The sequence below is a fragment of the Carassius carassius genome, chromosome 1, assembly GCF_963082965.1.
Source record: "Carassius carassius chromosome 1, fCarCar2.1, whole genome shotgun sequence".
NCBI lineage: Eukaryota > Metazoa > Chordata > Actinopteri > Cypriniformes > Cyprinidae > Carassius > Carassius carassius.
Window position 1 is genome coordinate 48444831 of NC_081755.1, and position 18484 is coordinate 48463314.

At 35.5% G+C, this 18484-nt stretch overlaps 1 protein-coding gene and 2 long non-coding RNA genes across 3 annotated transcripts; all 3 read right to left on the reverse strand.

Annotated features, from left to right (window-relative positions):
- Window positions 1–1138: 1138 nt before the first annotated feature.
- On the reverse strand, window positions 1139–5609 carry LOC132127473 (uncharacterized). Its single transcript, XR_009427534.1, has 4 exons — window positions 5498–5609; window positions 3624–3680; window positions 3495–3527; window positions 1139–1325 (listed from the first exon to the last, which is right to left on the reverse strand). It is a non-coding gene; the product is annotated as an uncharacterized LOC132127473 (long non-coding RNA).
- Window positions 5610–10582: 4973 nt separating this feature from the next.
- On the reverse strand, window positions 10583–14794 carry LOC132127537 (cdc42 effector protein 1-like). Its single transcript, XM_059539482.1, has 2 exons — window positions 14241–14794; window positions 10583–11187 (listed from the first exon to the last, which is right to left on the reverse strand). Exons 1-2 carry the CDS (start codon window positions 14686–14688, stop codon window positions 10742–10744), a joined length of 894 nt encoding a protein of 297 aa, XP_059395465.1. The 5' UTR covers window positions 14689–14794; the 3' UTR covers window positions 10583–10741.
- Window positions 14795–15465: 671 nt separating this feature from the next.
- Window positions 15466–16356, reverse strand: LOC132127615 (uncharacterized). Its single transcript, XR_009427557.1, has 2 exons — window positions 16277–16356; window positions 15466–15769 (listed from the first exon to the last, which is right to left on the reverse strand). It is a non-coding gene; the product is annotated as an uncharacterized LOC132127615 (long non-coding RNA).
- Between the last annotated feature and the right edge of the window lie 2128 nt (window positions 16357–18484).

Here is an 18484-nt window from a genome sequence, read left to right on the forward strand (position 1 = left end):
TAAACACACATGCTCTGAGCTTACATGGTGCTGTCTATTAAACATTCCACAATGTGCAGTTCAAATGACTAGCACTGTTTTGTTGCATTTTCGGAGAGTTTATTATTCTGTGTTTCTCATACTCAACAGAAAACAAAGTGCATAATCAGAGTGTTAGAGAACTTTGTAATGGCACCAGTGCAACCTCTAAGAAATATTAGCTGCACCAGCCAGATGTAGCAGCAAAATGTGTCCATTTAATCGCAGCCTGGTGCCTTGTCACTGGTCTTTTTTTTTGTGTTTATTTATATAAAAATATAATTGCACTACTGTTATTTTGCATAGAATACATTGTTTAACAATACTTTTGCACACTCATCCAACTGTATTTATTACCACTTTTCTTTCGTTGCTGCTGTTCATAATGTGTATATAATTCTACATTGCTTTGTTCATAATGTACATACAATCCCTTCATCGCATTTGTGGCGAGTGGGGCGGGGCCGAGGGACATGGGAACAAGGAGTGAGGCCGGCAATGATTGGGCAAATCAGTGACACCTGCGACCCACCGCCGGTCTCGAGTCCCACGTAGGAGATGGAAGGATATAAAACTGGAGCGACGACAGTGAAGGACGAGAGAGGACCAGGCCTGGGCTTTTAGTTGTGTTTTGGTTTTTATTTGAGCGCACCAGTCGTCCGTGAGGGGCTGGTGCGCTGTTTTGTGTTTATTTTTGTAATTAAAATGTTATTTGATTGTCCGCCGGTCCCCGCCTCCTTCTTCCCGATGACTAGGAAGTTTTAATTCGTTACAGCATTCCTATTTATATTCTGTATATACTCTGCTCAATACTGTATATAGCAACTCCACTGTACATTCTGTATATCATAGCTTCACTTACTCTGCACTTTTATGTATATAAAACACTATATTCTTGAACTTCTGGTTAGATGCTAACTGCATTTCATTAGCTGTGTACTTGTACTCTCCATAATGACAATACAGTTGAATCTAATCTAATCATCACCTGTAGACTCTGGCATCGTAGTAAAATAATTTAACAGCCTTCTTAGCCTTCTCAGATGATTACAAAACCTGCTTCTTTTTTGGTTATCTAAATTGCAGAATTTCATTCATATACATTTATCACAATTTTGTTCATGTTTTATGTTGTCTTTATATTCAGATCTTTGAAGCATTTGAGTCCAGTAACACATTTACCATGAAAACTGCATTGATAAATTATGAAAAAAGGCAGTAGCTGGTTTAATTACTCACCCCATGTTTTTCTTCAGTCGCTGATGCTGTTATATTCTTCATTCTTTCTTTGATTTTGGGTTCATTTTCTTAAAGGTAGCACAAAGAAAATTTGTAATTTGAAAGAATGTCTTTAACAGCTTAGGAAATTAATATTGTAAAAAGTATGTTATGTTACATAGCTGTTTGTTTAAATTAATTGTTTTTCCAATATATTTTAGTTTAGGGGGAAATTCTCACTATTAACTAGGTAGTTATTAGCATGCATACTTTTAGCATACTGGCTGTTTATTAGTATTTAAAGCACATATTAATACCTTATTCTGCACGATCATATTTTAGATCCCTTTGAGGTGTATGTGTGGCTGTCAGTCACCGCACCGGTGTGGATATGCACTGTACTTCAGAATCACAAATTCTGCGTCTTGGAAGTATGACCCAAATAAGAATTTTCACTAGAAAATGTCATCTGAACAAGTAAATAACATGTCTGTCAATTTTGTTCTTACGAACTGAGAGAAAAAAAGCATTACAATACATTGTGCTACCAATGGTGATTAAATCTAACGATCACTTCATCTCACGCTCATATCACATTAAACAATGCAAATTATTATTATTGTTATGCTTTGTTCTCAAAACATTAACAACATCAGCACTGCATGACTTTATGACTGTGTATATATTGCGTTCCCTGTATACTACTGGTGAATCTCCAGTTGTCACTAAATATTACCATATTGTCAATGCCAGAGTCCTCTCTCCCAGCATTGCTTTTTACAGAGTGTAAATATATCAGTAAATTAGGAAGCAGTAATTTTGTGTTGAGAAATTCTTAGAAGATTTTGAATTCATAATTCAATTTAATTCAGATAAATACATTTAATAAATTATCAAAAGTCTCAATCAGTACACCAATGTGATGTAATCTTTCGTTTGAGCCTTCTCGGATTGATGGTACTTTTTCAGGATGGAGGAGAAAAGGTTAATGCTGTATAGGAGATCTCTATATAAAGGATACATTTGCATCCTTTTCACAGCTTAAAAGTAAATTTACACTCCCACAGCCTCACTTTTTCTGTTATTTGCAAATTAGAAATTATGTAAAGAAAAATATTCCACAGTTTATAAATAAACCTGAAAATCATATTATTGTTGATCTCTTATTTTCTAATCCTGAAACCAGATATTTGGTATTTAGCTTTATTCATGCTTTTGCAACATCTGTATGGACTAAGCACCCTAAGGCAGTCTGGTCTACTGAACTGAATGATGAAGTGACTGATGAGATCTGGAAAGAAGCCTTGGGGAAAATGAAGAGGTGTTCGATAAATTCACGCTTATCGTTGTGGATCTGGCTAAGGTAAGGAGATAGTTTTGTACAATGGCTGGTTATGTACTGTACTTTTATTTTGGATAATTTCTTATCAAAAAAAAAAAAGTTACGGATTGCAGCTTTAAATATAATTTTAATATTAGTATTTAGTAACTGATTATTAAAGGGATAATGAAAATTCTGATATTAATTACTCACCCTCATGTTGTTCCAAACCTGTGAGACCTTTGTTCTTCTTTGAAACACCAATTAAGATATTTTTTATGAAAACCAAGAGCCATCTGACCCTCCAAATTGAGCAATGCAGCTGAAATATTCCCAGACCCAGAAACATAGTAAGGTAAAATAGTAACAGAGTAAAATAGTCCATGTGACATCAGTGGTTCAACTGTAATTTTCCGAAGATGTGAGAATACTAAACAAGGTTTAGTGTGCGTGTTCTACTTCAGCAGCTGGAACATACATCGTTTGTGGTTCTCTCAATAATAGCTGAGGATGGTGACATGGAAGAACTCTTGAATAAAGTCTTAATTTTTGTTATCTTTGCAAACAGTATTCTAGTAGCTTTGTAAAATTACGGTTGAACCTGATGTCACATGGACTATTTTAATGATGTCCTTACTACCTTTCTGGGTCTGGGAACATTTCAGTTGGATTGCTCTCTATGGAGGGTCAGAGAGCTCTCAGATTTAACAAAAATATAGAACAAAGATGAACAAAGGTCTTATGGGTTTAGAACAACATAAGGGTGAGTAATTCATGACAGAAATCATTTTTGGGTGAACTAACCCTTTAAGTCTTCGTTGAATATTAAAGATCTCAACATATTTTTCAGTAAACTAACATATAAATGTATCAACATTAGGTGTCAGTCGCAGCTCATTAAAACTATAAAAATATATCACACTATTAATTTACTTACTGTAAGGGAAATCCAAATCTGGACTACGGTCCACTGCAAAACACAACAAAACACACACACACACACATATGAAAAAGAAGTACATGCAGTTTAAATCTATAAACTGTTGTGTGTCATTCAAATACTTACTTTTGGGGCGTCCATCCATACTCCTATTGCGTCTGTCCATAGTCTTCCTCTCACTCGCTGCAGAGAGAAAAGCATTACAACAAAGCTAATTAAATAGCCAATTATTATATAATTATTTACTGATTTTGGCTCAAAATTTTAAAAGAGCTGGAAATCTCACAGGAGTTTGGTGTGTTAGTTTTGTATATACTATTCAGTGTGTCATGGCAAGGGTACATCTTAAGAGAGAGAGAGAGAGAGAGAGAGGAGAGGTTGTGTGGAAAGGCCTTTATGAAGATTAACATACGCCATCTGTTGTAAGGTAATGTTTAATATTTAAACATTGACTACAGTCATTCAACATTACTGTATAATTGACAGCTATCAATTTGAACATTTATTAGACTTAAAAAAATATCAACTTCTAGTTTAAGTGGACTTAAATCAATCTTCACATTATTCACACTCATTATAATAAATGTCATGTTTACCAGTGCCCTTCAGCAAGTGGGGAATATACAGAAATTGAATATTAAATATTTGCTCATTAAATATTTTTCACACTGTTAAACTGGAAAAAAATGGCTTGCATTAACACCCTAATTTTGACAGCTTTACGCATGCAGAGATGAATGAGCTTAAGCATGCAGTTGACTGAGTTTTAATTTGTTGAGTGCATGCCCCCTTCTCATAGACATCGTGGGAAAGTTTCTAGTTCAGTCAGATATGTCAACACCAAAAATATCTTTGTTGTTGTTTTTCTGCAGTTTAAACACTGATTGTTCGCTGGCACGAGTGATGATTCATTTCAGTCAGTTGTTATGAATGAGATGATTACTAATTTCTGATTGGTTGCTAAATATCATAAGCACGTTTAAATAAAAACAGAGGCAACAAATGAAATATAATAATTTTGTTTACAATAAATGCTGTTGTTTAGCATATAGTGCATGGTTCAGTTATGGGGACACCCATGCAAAACCCAATCACACTCAATAAACGTATGCAATGTTAATGCTGTTAAAAAAGAAATAATTAATCTCTAAGAGTGGTTTGCACCAATAAGGATCAAATAAAGCTAAGTTTAGAGCTCATCGCAGATTTTTTGATCTGGTCAGATGCCTTTATAAACTGCCTCATAGAGAGATTGTTAGAATAAACAGCTGATTCAGCAGGCAATGATTTCATAAGCCTGAAAAAAATATATATATATATCAATTAATGGAGTAATCTGGCAATTTATGACAAAATAACATGGTGACTACCTCCGCTCTTGAAAGCACCGCCCTGTCTGTTTTATATTTTCAATTATTTTCTAAAAACTTCAATTAATTAGGATTTTTTCATTTACCCTCCATGGACACTACTGTTACTACAAAAACAATAAACCACAAAGAGTACATCTATTTCCAGCTTAATATTTTTAGAGTGTGTGTTGGAGGAGTTGCATCCCTCACTCAAAACAAAATTATGCATATTGCGATTAAAGAAGCTACATAATTTAACATTTTTCTCAATAAAATATACCAACAATAGCAACAATTTAGTCATAGGTTTACAAGCCAATAAAAGATTACCAGCAAGTTCACATTTTCCAAATATTAAGGGGTTAATTAGGAAGGATTTGTTTTTTTAGATAAAAATTGATAATAATAATAATAATAAATGCAAAAATATTGAGCAAGCACATTAAAGTATTCTGTGGACCCCTGAAGCTCACATCTACCATCTCCCCCGCTACCATACCCCTGATCATTTGGTTATAAAACACAGTTGTCACTCTCATTAATAACCATCCAGCAGTTTTTAGCTGTTTAAAATTAGACTGTTTATATTCTGATACTGAATATGGCCAAGATCACATTAAGAGGACTGATCATGAAAGTTTAACTCACATCTGCCTTCTCTGTCGGCCATTGTGTCTTCCACTGATGTTGTAAGTGTCTGTATGCAGTGCTTCAGCTCATCTGAACGTCTTTCAGGTCTGTCTCACTGTTCATCACCCTGTGGGCATTTACATGCATTCACATTCATTTCAGGTTGTTTCAATATATGTATTGATTATACAAAAAAAAATACCTTTAAAGGCAGGGTAGGTAATACATGTATAAACAACTTTCTTCCAAATTTGTTTAAACTTTCTATATATATCAATGCATAATTAAAATGTAAGTACTCTGATAAAAAGAGTATAAAAATCGAGTGACTCTAGACCGTTTAATCTGTATTAAACACAGCTCATTATTTCCATTTCGGGACGAAACATAGGATTGGCTTAGGCGACTGTCACTCTCTCGCAATCATGGAAACCACCCTTTTGCCACACATGACCTGCCCACTTGCGCGCGCACGTTTGATTTGAGGAATTCAACAGGCACGGATCCTAGGAATACCAAAACAATGGCAGAGAAACAGCAAGCAAAATTCACAGTACCAGCCTATGCAGTTATTGAAGGCAAACCAGGCAAAAAAGGAAGACAGTAACAGTACAAGAAAAGGCAATGAACAAAAAGTCTTTGGATAAACAAAGAAATAAAACGCGAGTTAATATCGGCGTGGCTTTCCAGCGATGGCGAGAACTGAGGGAACTCAAGGGGCTGAAAAGTGACTCCTTGATGGCTTTATTTCTGCTGGACAGGTAAATCTTTCTTTTTGTATTTTGATCATACATATTTTTTTCATGAAGCATGTGTCATTAGCACACGTAGCTGCGTAATATAGCTAACATAACATTACTTAGCGAGCAGTAGTAGAGGCTTTGGAAGGAGCCCAGAAGGGAGGGGGTGGAGTGAATGGAAATAATGAGCTGTCTTTAAAACAGTCGTGAGAGGTCTACAGACACTCGATTTTTATACTTTCTTTTTCAGAGTACTTACATTTTAATTATGTATTGATATATAAATAAAGTTTAAACAAATTTGGAAAAAAAGTTTTTTATACATTTTTTTACCTACCCTGCCTTTAAGAAGTGATAAAGAAAAGAGATAACTGTGTTACTAATGTTGCATACATGTTTGTTTTATGCTCTGATGAGAGGTTACAATTCACCTCTGGGTAATTTTTAGATTGTTGTCTATGAGAAGCAGCATTCCCAGGTAAAAAAGTAGTATACTTTAGTGTATTTGAAATATGAATGAAGTACATGAATTATAAAACAAGTATGCTTCTACTTGTTGTACTTTATTTAAAGAGTATTTGATTTGTACTTTTTAAAAGTATACTTCAAAAAAGATGTAGTTAAGTTCAACTTAATAGTCCAAACAGTAAGTCTACTAAATTATAAGTAATCAAATTATTTTTTAAATGTACTTTTTGAAAGTGTACTTTGTTGTTAATGTATTTTAAATTGTATTGAAGATTTTTTTTTTAAGTATATTAAATTTGACATACTTAGAGTGGCTATTCAGTGTACTTATGGGAAGTATATTTTTTGAAAATTAATTGTTAGTATACTTTTTTAAAGTGTACTATGTTCTCACTTCATTGGAAGTGTGACTTCTGTACACTTTATACAGTACACACTAAAATAAGTGTATTTCTAGTGGCATATCAGAGTACTCTCATAAAATATGTTAAAATACAAAAATGTATAGTGGTAATTTAGTGTACTTTTAGTAAGTACGTTTATTTGTAATACAAAGTATAATTTATTAAAGTGTACAATGATTTCCCTTCATCTGTAGTGTAATCTTAGTACACTGTAAACAAAGTGCACTAAAATTGTAAAGAAGACAAGTCACATGTAAAACTGGTTTAGGTGTATGGTTTCTCTTATTAAGAAACCAAAACTAGATCCTAGTGTACTGGCAAATTATAGGCCTATTTCAAATCTTCCATTTATGTCTAAAATATTAGAAAAAGTTGTGTCTGCTCAATTGAGCACTATGCTAAATAGATGCTATATTAGTCTATCCTGGTCATTACCAATACTCGCAATTCCAGCTCCCGACTCACTACAGTGATTTTGATGGTTTTATACTGCCAAGGGCGTGGTAGCTCATACCAAGGGGCGTGGTGAGTTGGAAACCGCTTACGTCACTTGCCACCGCAACATCCAATAGGAAAAATCAACTGCAGTAGCCACCGTTCAACCTGAAGAAGGCAGCACTCACACGTTTTTACCCCATATATTGTAGAACTAAAACACTTTATACTCAAATGTCAAAACAGGTACTCAAATTCAAAAAAGAGAAATGTGAGAGAAAATTAGGCCACATTCAGCATGGTTCATTAAATAATCAATTAATTATCCATCCCACTAATTCATGCTAAAAAAAGGTCTCCTCCTCTTTCCAAATTTAAATCTGACTAAATATTTTTACACATGTACTACATGTTGAGTTTGTTACAGGTAATAAAAATGTATACACTTAAATATTGAAATTGTATTTTATGTGCTCTCTTCTCACTGTTTTTACACCAGTGGGCTCAATTTTTTTTTTTATCTCGCCTAGGGCCCCACAACCCTTCGGGCCGGCACTGTGTATAAATCACTATATTGAAGTAAACCTTACTACATCTGCAATATAACAGCCTACACCATGTTTACACACTTATTTACACTGAACTAGCAGAACAGGTATTTATGCATCCGGGTGCTTTAGTTCTGTTCACACAAACTTCAGTAATTGTTAAATACATGTTTTATTCTGTGAAAGATCCAAAAACAACATAGTAATATAAGCTGAATAATAATTAAATTAAATAAAAATTTATTTAGCTTTTGTTTGGCAATTTGCACATTGTTACAACATGTCATTGGGCATAGGGTGATGTAGGACTTCAGGGAACAAACACACAAATACACTGCACAATCAGCTGATGGAATTAGAATAGTCTCCTTTCTCCCATCTGTGGTCTTAAAGCTATAAGGGTCAACAATGCTCAAACTGTCTGGACCCGTTTCCTGTCAAGGAGGAGAGTTGCTAAAAACCTAATGATGTCAGCATAACGTGATTCAAGAACAGAGAACTCTGTTCTGAAGTACCCCCGCTTATCAGAAAACCTAATCATAAATGTAATGTTGATATTTGGTTTGGTTTATTTTCAGCAGTGTTGTTATTCACTCAAAATATATTCAATTAAACTTGGAGCAAATAAAATGTCCAAATTCTGTATTGTACGACACTATGGAATTTATTAAACAAAACCCACAATGCAGGCTAACTGTCACTAATTAAAAGTATATGTTCAGCTAATTGGCAGCATCCTACACATTGTTACAGTACATAGGGACCGGCGACAGAGAATGACAGGGAATGATGTTTATTCGACACAGAGGTATAACGGTGAACAATGGTGAGTCAAACTGAAGGTGAAGAGGTGCAAAGTGAGTAATGGGTGCGGATACTGTCTTGATGTCTTGGTGGAGTGATGATCTGAGAGACAATGGAGGACGATGACACACATACACACACACACACACACACACACATAGAATAATCATGGCTGATATACGTAAGGCATGCAAACGTAAAAGAAAACCAAACTGGACACAAGCACAGCTGTTACTTCTTGCCCAGCAGGTTAATAAAAAAAGAACATAACCAAAGGAAAATTTGGAGTTGGGAAAACATATAAAACAAGGGTAACACCTTTTCAAAAGCTCATTATTTTCAAATGTTTCTAAAATGTTTATATTCTGAGGCAGATTGCCGGCAACAGCCCTTTTAGGATAGTTTTGGCTTGGTCTTAGTGACGTAGTCCTCTTCACTAGACTCCTAATGTTTCACAGATACAAATACTCTAAGAACAAAAATTTAAGAGTCCTACATTTAGGACTGACATGCCCATTATATTTAAGATTTTCTCCTAAGTTAGGAGCAACTTTAAGCCTTAAGATGTTTTTTTTTAATATGGGCTCGATCTTAGCTCTTTTTGATGATGATTCTGGCCTTACATTTTTAACACAAAACAACACTGTAAACTGTTTGAGAACGGAAATCTTATAGGTACTAAAACCAGGAAGGAGATTAAAGTTTATAGGAAGTAAATGCTGATTGATTTGAATCATTTAACGATCACGCCAAGAGCGCCAAATATGACGTCTTAGTATTTGTTTTTTTAATCATTTTATTTTTTTACATTCTCCAATTAGGTTTTTTAACATGCTCTTTTATTCTTTAAGTAAAATACAAAATCATGTTCCTGAAAATATTTTTTATTTTATTTTAACAGTTAATAGTTATATACATTTTTTTTACTACAGATAGAAATCTCACGTATATTCAATACATACATGAACATTTAATTAAGTTTAAATTACGTTCACTCAGAAATACATATTTCTGCCAGCTCCAAGCATGAAACTGGACAAATTATTCTGTTAAATGTATCTGTTATTTTTTGTATAAAAATATTAATGTTATAATACAAAAAATAATACAGATAATATGAACATCTGGCTGGCTTTAGCAGAGAGATCTACTGTAGATCTGTGTTTAATTAAGATTTAATTAAAGGTTTAATTAAGCTACAAATCCCGGTCATTGTCTTTTGGTTTTGTAAATGCATATGCACATATAAACAACATAAAAATATAAATGTGCTTGTGAAAATATGTACAAGACAGATTCATTTGATTCCAAGTTTAATCGACAAACAAAGAAATTTACAGCTGAATGTTTGCTCATCTGAATGATGTTCATTTATAAAGAAAGACTTCAGATGACTTTAGTGTGCATAGCAGGTCTCTTTCAGGTCCTGGATTCTTATTTCCAAAACTTCCATAAACTGTCTTTTAAATTTCATAACTGCCCTTATCAGAGTGGCAAAGAAAAATTATTCTGAAAAGATCCAGTTGTCTTCCAGTGACACAGCTTCAGTGTGGAAAGGTCTGAAAGAGATCAACTACGAGACTCCATCCCCCAGCACTGTGGAGAATCAACAACTAGCAGATGAATGAAAGAGTTTGATTGCGGGTTTAAAAAAGCACCATTAAAACCTGCAGAAATTAATTAAGCCCCTGTGAGTGGGGACCATCTCGTCTGGTTGACGCTACAGAGCTCTGAGCACCAGAATGGCCAGGCACAGGAACAGTTTCTTCCCTCAGGCAATCACTCTTATTAACACTTGATAATAAACCTGGAACACACAACACTATTTGCTCTGCTGTTCATACTTTAATTTCTTCCTCTGTCTCAGTGAAGCTGTACGTTGTCCTGGTGTGTCTCTTCAGGTCTTCCTCCTCCAAAGTTACGTGCTAGCATGCTAGCAGCCTGCTTGAAACTCCTGGGCTCGGTAGTGACGTCTGGTCCAATTGGACGCCTGACTGAAGCATCTCTTGTCTGAAATGTATGATCTGTCTCAAAGACAGAGCTCTGCTGTTCTTCTTCCTCAATCTCCGGATCTTGATGGCTTTTAATGAGACAGCAGGAGCTGTCAATCAACTCCAGAACCTCGCTCATGAGGGAGGGGCCAAGGTCCACCGTGAAGGACGAGAGCGAATCAGATCGCGTCATCAAGACCTCGCTGTTCTCCGGTAAAGAACTCCGTCGACTGTCTTCACTGAGCAATTCAGACGTTTCTGCAAAGCTTTGGTCAAGTCGGGATAAACGAGGCAGTGTGAGGAAACCAGAATGAAGACCTGCAGGAGAAGAGAGGAAAAATAATGTGTTTCTGAAGTCACTATAGATAAGAGTGCCGGCCAAATGCATAAATGTAATGAATGTCTGCATGTGTCTGTTTTAATTACAGGAACTACATGAGCAAAACCCGAACTGGCCATCAAAGTCACATAATCTGACACTTTTTCACATGTATCTGCTGTACTTACAGGACATTTAGATTGACTCCTGTATTGTGCTCACTGTCCAATAGGTGGCAGGATGAGACTTATGTGCAGTGTGTGCGGGTTATATTTAGTCTTTATGTCAGTCTTTCAGAGTTGGTTTGGGGTTTCTCAGAATAAGGGAAATTCCAGAATTCCAGAGTCATTAAACACACATACCACTGAAAACATCGCAGCTCTTTTCTTCTGAGCCTCCCTCATATACTCAACCGTGTGAGTCTTCTGCAGGTGTGTGTGTGTGTGTTTGTGCAGGTGTTTGTGCTCAAACTGATCAAAGGTCATTCAGTCTGTGTGTGTCTTTGGTCATTCCAGATCACTGTATCACTGCTTTCTCAGCGTCTCATTTTCAAGTGAGAAGTTTTTTTAAATACTGTGTAAAGTTAAAAATAGCTCAACTTAAGATTACATAAGCAGATCAACAACAGTTTTATAGTCTATACTTCTATATCTACATAGTTTATATTTCTATGTGTGTGTGATAGTGATAACTAAGAAGAGAATTATACAGATAACTATAATGATAATTATAACAATAACTATAAAGATATCTATGGTGATGACAATAATTATACATTTAACTTTAATGTTTATACAATAACTATAATGAAAACTATAATAGCTTTATGCATATAACTATAGCAATAATTATAAAGATAATTAGTGATTACTTAACCAAAAAATATAACAATAGCTATAACAATAACTAGAAAGACAACAAGTGATAATAACAAAATTATAATAACAGCCATAACAATAAGTATAACGATAACTATTATAAAAACGAATAAAATACCAATAATCCCATTTATAAGAATATCTACAGAAATAACTACACACTACATGTGTAAAGTGTCTCAAACTCCATCTCTGCATATTGCTGTGAGTTTGGATCAGGCGGGAAGGAAGTCGACCGGAAGTTGAAGTCAGCCGCGTGCCGCCATCTCGTAGCAGAACTTCACTTGCGTTAGCATCCCATTGACTCCCATTCATTTTGGCATCACTTTGACAGCGAATAACTTTACATCTGAGGCGTATAAAGACTCCATTTGTCCATTATTTATTTCTAAAGATACACGACAATGTATAAAGGGCTCCATTACCTTCTATGTTACATTATGGCCCCGTAGAAACAGTTTTTGTAAAAATAGGCTAACGATTGCGTCATAACCAGTGTTTGGAATAATGGCGTTTAAAAGAACGGCGTTAGGTAACGGCATTATTTTTTCAGTAACGGGGAATTCTAACTAATTACTTTTCCCGTCGTTACAACGCCGTTAACGTTACTGACCATTAAATGCGGTGCGTTACTATGCATTGATTTAATATGCAATCCGAACGCGCACCCCTGGCTCACACAGCGAGTGAGCAGGTGGGTTAATAACGAGATAAGCGATTATGATTGGCTAAGGCAGAGTCATGTGTTTCATGGTAGCCAATCAGAGCCAGTGTTTTTACACACACGTACCAGCGGCGCCAAACACACACAGTCACACACACGCAACAGCTACACAGAGATTCGCAGCAGCAGGAGAAATGGCGAGTCAGGAGCAATCCAATGAAAAGTTGGCATTTTCAAGGTCGAGACATAAGCACTACTTCAAATTCATTGTAGTCAAAGGCAAGAACGTGCATGTAATGTGTGACACACGCATCTACAAAGCTAGTGGCCAAAAACACTTTTCTTACAAAGAGTGCAGGATAAAACTCTTGCTGTCTGTTGACTTGCAATAAATCTCGAAAGTTATGTACAAACACCTGTCTGTTTAACTTATTTCAACTGACTTGTGAAAACTGCAAAAAAAAAACAAATTCTTTGACATATAGCAACTTTTTTTTTTTTTTTTTTTTTTACAGTAACGCAAATAGTTACTTTCCCTGGTAACGATTTACTTTTATTATAGAGTAATTCAGTTACTAACTCAGTTACTTTTTGGAACAAGTAGTGAGTAACTATAACTAATTACTTTTTTAAAGTAACGTTCCCAACACTGGTCATAACCAGTCGACTCTCTGTCGCACAGTAGAGAAATTACCTTACAGACAGGAGGAGAAGCTCGCAGGCAATTAACTTAATATGGCGTACTGGCGTTACATTTTAAAATACTATACAAAATAATTAATCAGAATACTTACTCCTGCTCACTCACGCCAAAGAACTCCCCGCTCAAGCTTGCTGTCTCTGCAAGATTAACGATGGCAGTTTGCACGCACAGCCACTAGAAGATTTACATCTGTCAGACAGGTTGCTGACGTCATCAAGCTTAGTTTGAGTCTGCGCGTCAGAAACGGAAGTGCTAAAATAGCTAAAAATGGTCTTCAATTGTCTCAATTGAGTTCCAATGGGGTTGCTGTGTCCATTTCTTTTACTGTCTATGGTTTGGATTTATAACGTTCATCTGGGAATGCAATGAGCGCCATCACTAGCGTATGCATACAAAAACGGCTTAACAATTAATTAGCAATTTCAAAATAAAAGCTCAAACCCTCACTCTGAGTTTACTCATTTTGATGTCTTTGATTCAAGAAATTAGAGTGGCTGTAGCAATTATGTCATAAGGAAATTGCCAAATATTAAAGATTAAGTGGAAATTAAATATTGTTTAGTCAATATTAAGGGACTACATCATGCTGAGTGTAAAAACAATCGTCAAGCCGTTGGCGCACTCTGCAGGCCTTTGATATAATGCATAATGTGTGTTAGTTCTATTGCATTTAATTAATACATTATGTATTTTTTACGATTACTCTGTAAACGGTCAGGACAATCGATTGAGTACTCGATTATTAAAATAATTGTTAGTGACAGCCCTAAATATAATAGATGTAGTAGATGGTGTCTGTGTTTGTACCGTAGGAGCAGAGCAGCTCGTCCGTTGAGCTGGTGGAGGAGGGCATCAGCGCCCTCATCAGGCCATCGTTCCTCATGTTGAGTTGAGGCAGAGAGATGGCGTTTTTAACGATGGGCGGCGGAGGGGACGAGAAGTCATGTGACCCTCCTCTGAACCGGGGCAGCGGAGTCTTTCGTATGTGCTGTAACGTTCTCGACAAAAAACGTGTCGGTTTGGAGCCAGAGAGTGAATCCGGGAACCATAGGCCATCGCTGTTACTTGATCCGCCGTAGTTGCTCAGAAACGAAGTGTCACCGAACACATCCCCACCGCGGCCTACGTGCATCGTGTGGTGGACGTCACCGAGTGGTGAACTGATCATGTCCACCGACAGGTCACTCTTAAACCGATGTTTGCCGTGAGACGTGGATCCCAGGCCTCTGATCGCTGGTAGCTTTTCCAGACTCATGACGAGAAATATCACTTAGATGATCCTTAAACCAAATCCAAAAGGTTTGTCCCTAAATATCAAGTTGATGATGTGCTCCTCAAATATAAACAGATGCCAGATGTAAATGCAACAATAAATAGTAAATTAAGGTCAAATAATCATTAAAAAGATAACAAAAAAAGTAACTGATGGAAAAATTGAGGTGTCAAAAAAGCGTAAAAAATTAAATACCCAGCTAAATAAAACACAATAAATGCCAAATAAATGTCAAAGAATCCTGAAAACAAATCCAGAGAGATGGTGGAATACCATGTCTATATTAACAATGGGAATAACAAAAATCAACTGGAATCCACTTGAATAGATGTTGTGGAAAATACCAAAAATAGTGGAGAGATGTTTCTGAATGTAAATATAAAGGCATTAATTAAACAGAACCGCACTTTTAACTAATTTCTGATAAGCTTCTGTGATCTGATCAGATTCAAACTTTAGTTTATAATTCAAAATTATAATATCCTGCAAAAATGTCACTGTTTTAAAAAGAGTGTCGTTATGACAAACTCTCAGGCGAAAGATATGAATGCCGTCAAATCTACTAATAAATACTGACTACAAGTGCACATTCGTTTTTAAATGTTCAAACGTCTGTAATATACACATATGAGCTCCTCTGGTTTGTGAGTTTCAAAATAACCTGTTAAAGAAGTCTTATAGGACTTATATATATATTACATAAAGCCTGCACGCTCTCTTCTAGTAGAAATAATATGTTTCATACGCAAAATGTCTTCAAAAAATATCTGCATGTCACCATCGTTTTAAAAGAATCACTGAATCCCACTGTTAACTTAGTGACTTCTTCGGATTTACATGATGCAGAAATTCTTCCAAACAGCCCGTCTTAAGCACATCAGATTGTGATCCGCCGTGTTTTGTGTGTGGCTCCAGAGGAGTCTGAACGGCTGGGATTGGCCTGGATTAGCTGGATTATTCGTCCTCTATCTCTCTCTCCTCTTATTCTTTCTCTCGACGGACCGTCTCAATCCATTTAGCCGCCCATCAGTCAGGATTGTCCTTTCACACCGTGACATGTGTCCTGAGAAAGAGAGAGTCAAACACCAGACTGAAGTATACCATGTAATCTTTATATATATGCATACACACATATACATGTATGTGTGGATATGGTAGGTATGCATATGGTAGTATTTCTTTTACCTATATGGTGATTTAATTTTCAAAATGATTAAGAACAACATCAAATTAAATAATATAAAATTGTATAAATATACAGAGATATTATAATAATGAGAATTCTGTGGGGAAACATGGTTAATCTTTATGAAACTACAGAATAAATTTTCTCCTCACAAACACTTTAAGACACTTCACAAACACGTATGAATGAAGCATGTCAGAATAACGTGTCAGTTTCTTTTTAACCGTTCCCTCAGTCTTCAGTTTAGCGTCAAACCTTCAGTTTGTTTACAATAACCGAATAAAATAACGAAACTTTCACATGTCTCTACTCTAAACCGTCTGATAATTTGTCCACACAAGCCAGTTTCTATTTTTCTTGGACGTTTTAAACATTTAAACTTACCTTAAACCCCGAATAATTCTAAAGATGTAGTGCGTTGATGAATAAACAGACCTCCGCTAAGCGCGCAGAGAGACGAGGACGCGCAGGTGCACGCGCACGCGCACGCACGGAATCATTAGATTCACAGGCACGCGCCTACATCTGAAAAACAGAGTTTTTGTTAACTAATGAGTCGGAGAAACATAAAAAAATACAGATGTTTTGCAGTATGTTTGTGAACATGTAAAATGATCTAACTTGAAATGTTAACACACGTTCTTGAATGTAATTCCAGGAGATTCACTCTCAAAAGTGACGAGTGTTTACAGTGACAATATATATATATATATATATATATATATATATATACAGTGTTGGGAAGGTTACTTTGGAAATGTAATAGGTTACAGATTACAAGTTACCCTGTTTAAAATGTAATAGTAGTGTAACTTTTTCAATTACTTTATTAAAGTAATGTAACTAATTACTTTTGAGTACTTTTTGATTACTTTTCTAAATTTGTGAAAATTAAAGAATAATAAATAAAAGCATATACATCAACTTAAATACAGTTATCTAATAAGCATGTGACGTATTCTGTGTAATAAACTCCTGAAACATTGGTGTTTTTTTAAACTGCTGTCTCTTTGTATATGATGATAGTTTTCTCAAAATAAGTAAAATGCACATGAAGTGACACAGAGCAGTTCTAGAAATTGTGTTTATGTGCTCGTGTACTCCTATATTGAGGCGGCAGAGGTTGAAAACACTGCAAGCTTCAGTAGGCCTATGTGTAGTAAATGAAACCATGTCTTTGCCATTAATTTACAGGAGGGGCGGACTGGGAAAAAAAAATCAGACTGGAAAATTCAAACTCATACAAACAAATTCATGGACAAAACTATTTTTTTGTATGGACCTGACATAAAAAAGGTTTAAATCTTTAATTTGGGGACATGCAAAATAATTAAAAGTTTTCTCCTTAGCACCTTCACTTCCATTTTTCTCTTCAGTCTCTTTATTTTGCTCTGTTATCCATCTCTCTCATGACTTTAATACTCAAGATTGAACAAAACTATACTTTACAATACAATACTCTACAATACTACAATACCTTTATAGAAAAATCCTAATACTGTACATGAGTCATGTTTTTCCCTTACAAAAGTTAAACATGCTTTTATTAGCCTATATAAAAGTAAAATAACCTTGTTTTTTTTTTTTTTTGCAAATGGATTTGTATTTATTTTTAAATAAATACATTTGTAAAATAATTTTACATTTTTGGTTACCACAGTTAAACAATAGTAACCATTTTCTCTGGATTTATAGTTAAATATTAAAACGTTAATTTTCGTAAGGGTTGTGTTGTTGTCTGTCGTAGCTCCCCCTAAACCTATGAAAAAATCTGATTTTTTTTCAGCTAAATTCCTACTGTAACATTACAACTGATAATAATGATGGCCTTTATATAGTATTTTGAGTGATGACTGATGAGCAACGTGCTGCTGTTTGATTAAATAAATAAAAAAACTAAGACAAAAAAGCATCTTTACAGATGAAACTGACCTGAAACCCTGAACAGTAGTTCTGCTTCTCTGCTCCAGCTGTGCGCTTCCACACTCCACTCTATTCTCTCTCTCTATTCTCTTTCTCTCGCATTGATTACTCTGAGTCTGATCCAGACTGAACCTTTTGGCGGAGGCGCGGAGAGCACGCGAGTCACGACTAACACTTCATGACTTATTAGAGATTTCATTATCAAATGGCGGATTCGCAAATGATCGCTTTAGTAGTACATTCGGCAGGCAATTATACAATAATGATATTAAATAGTGGGGCAAAATCGGCTGCCAGGCCACCGGGAATTGTCCTGGTTCTCCCGGTGTCCAGTCCGCGCCTGATTTCCACAGACAGGCAGAATGTGCAAGTCATATATTGCATTTTTGGGGCTTAATATTCACAGACACCAGTCCATGTCATGTTTTGATTCAAGTGTAGGCTACTGACCTACTTTTGATTTAGTCATCCAAAATGTGGGATATTCCGTCCGCGTTAGGCATTCCGTTTTTATGAATGACTGTTTTTCAGCATCCCGGAAATTATTAGGGCGGTATGTCTCAGAATAGTCATTGCAATTTGGGAAAGAAATCAGTTAAATCTGTATGTGGATGTGTGTAAATATTCAAATGTAATCCCCTTTGTAATCGTTAAAAATTTCATAAGTAA

Coding starts and splice junctions, on each gene's coding strand:
- LOC132127537 (XM_059539482.1), bottom strand. CDS start 14,688: ATGAGTCTGGAAAAGCTACCAGCGATCAGAGGCCTGGGATCCACGTCT. Junction 11,188..14,240: donor CGAGCTGCTCTGCTCCTACG/GTACAAACACAG, acceptor CTTCTCCTGCAG/GTCTTCATTCTGGTTTCCTC.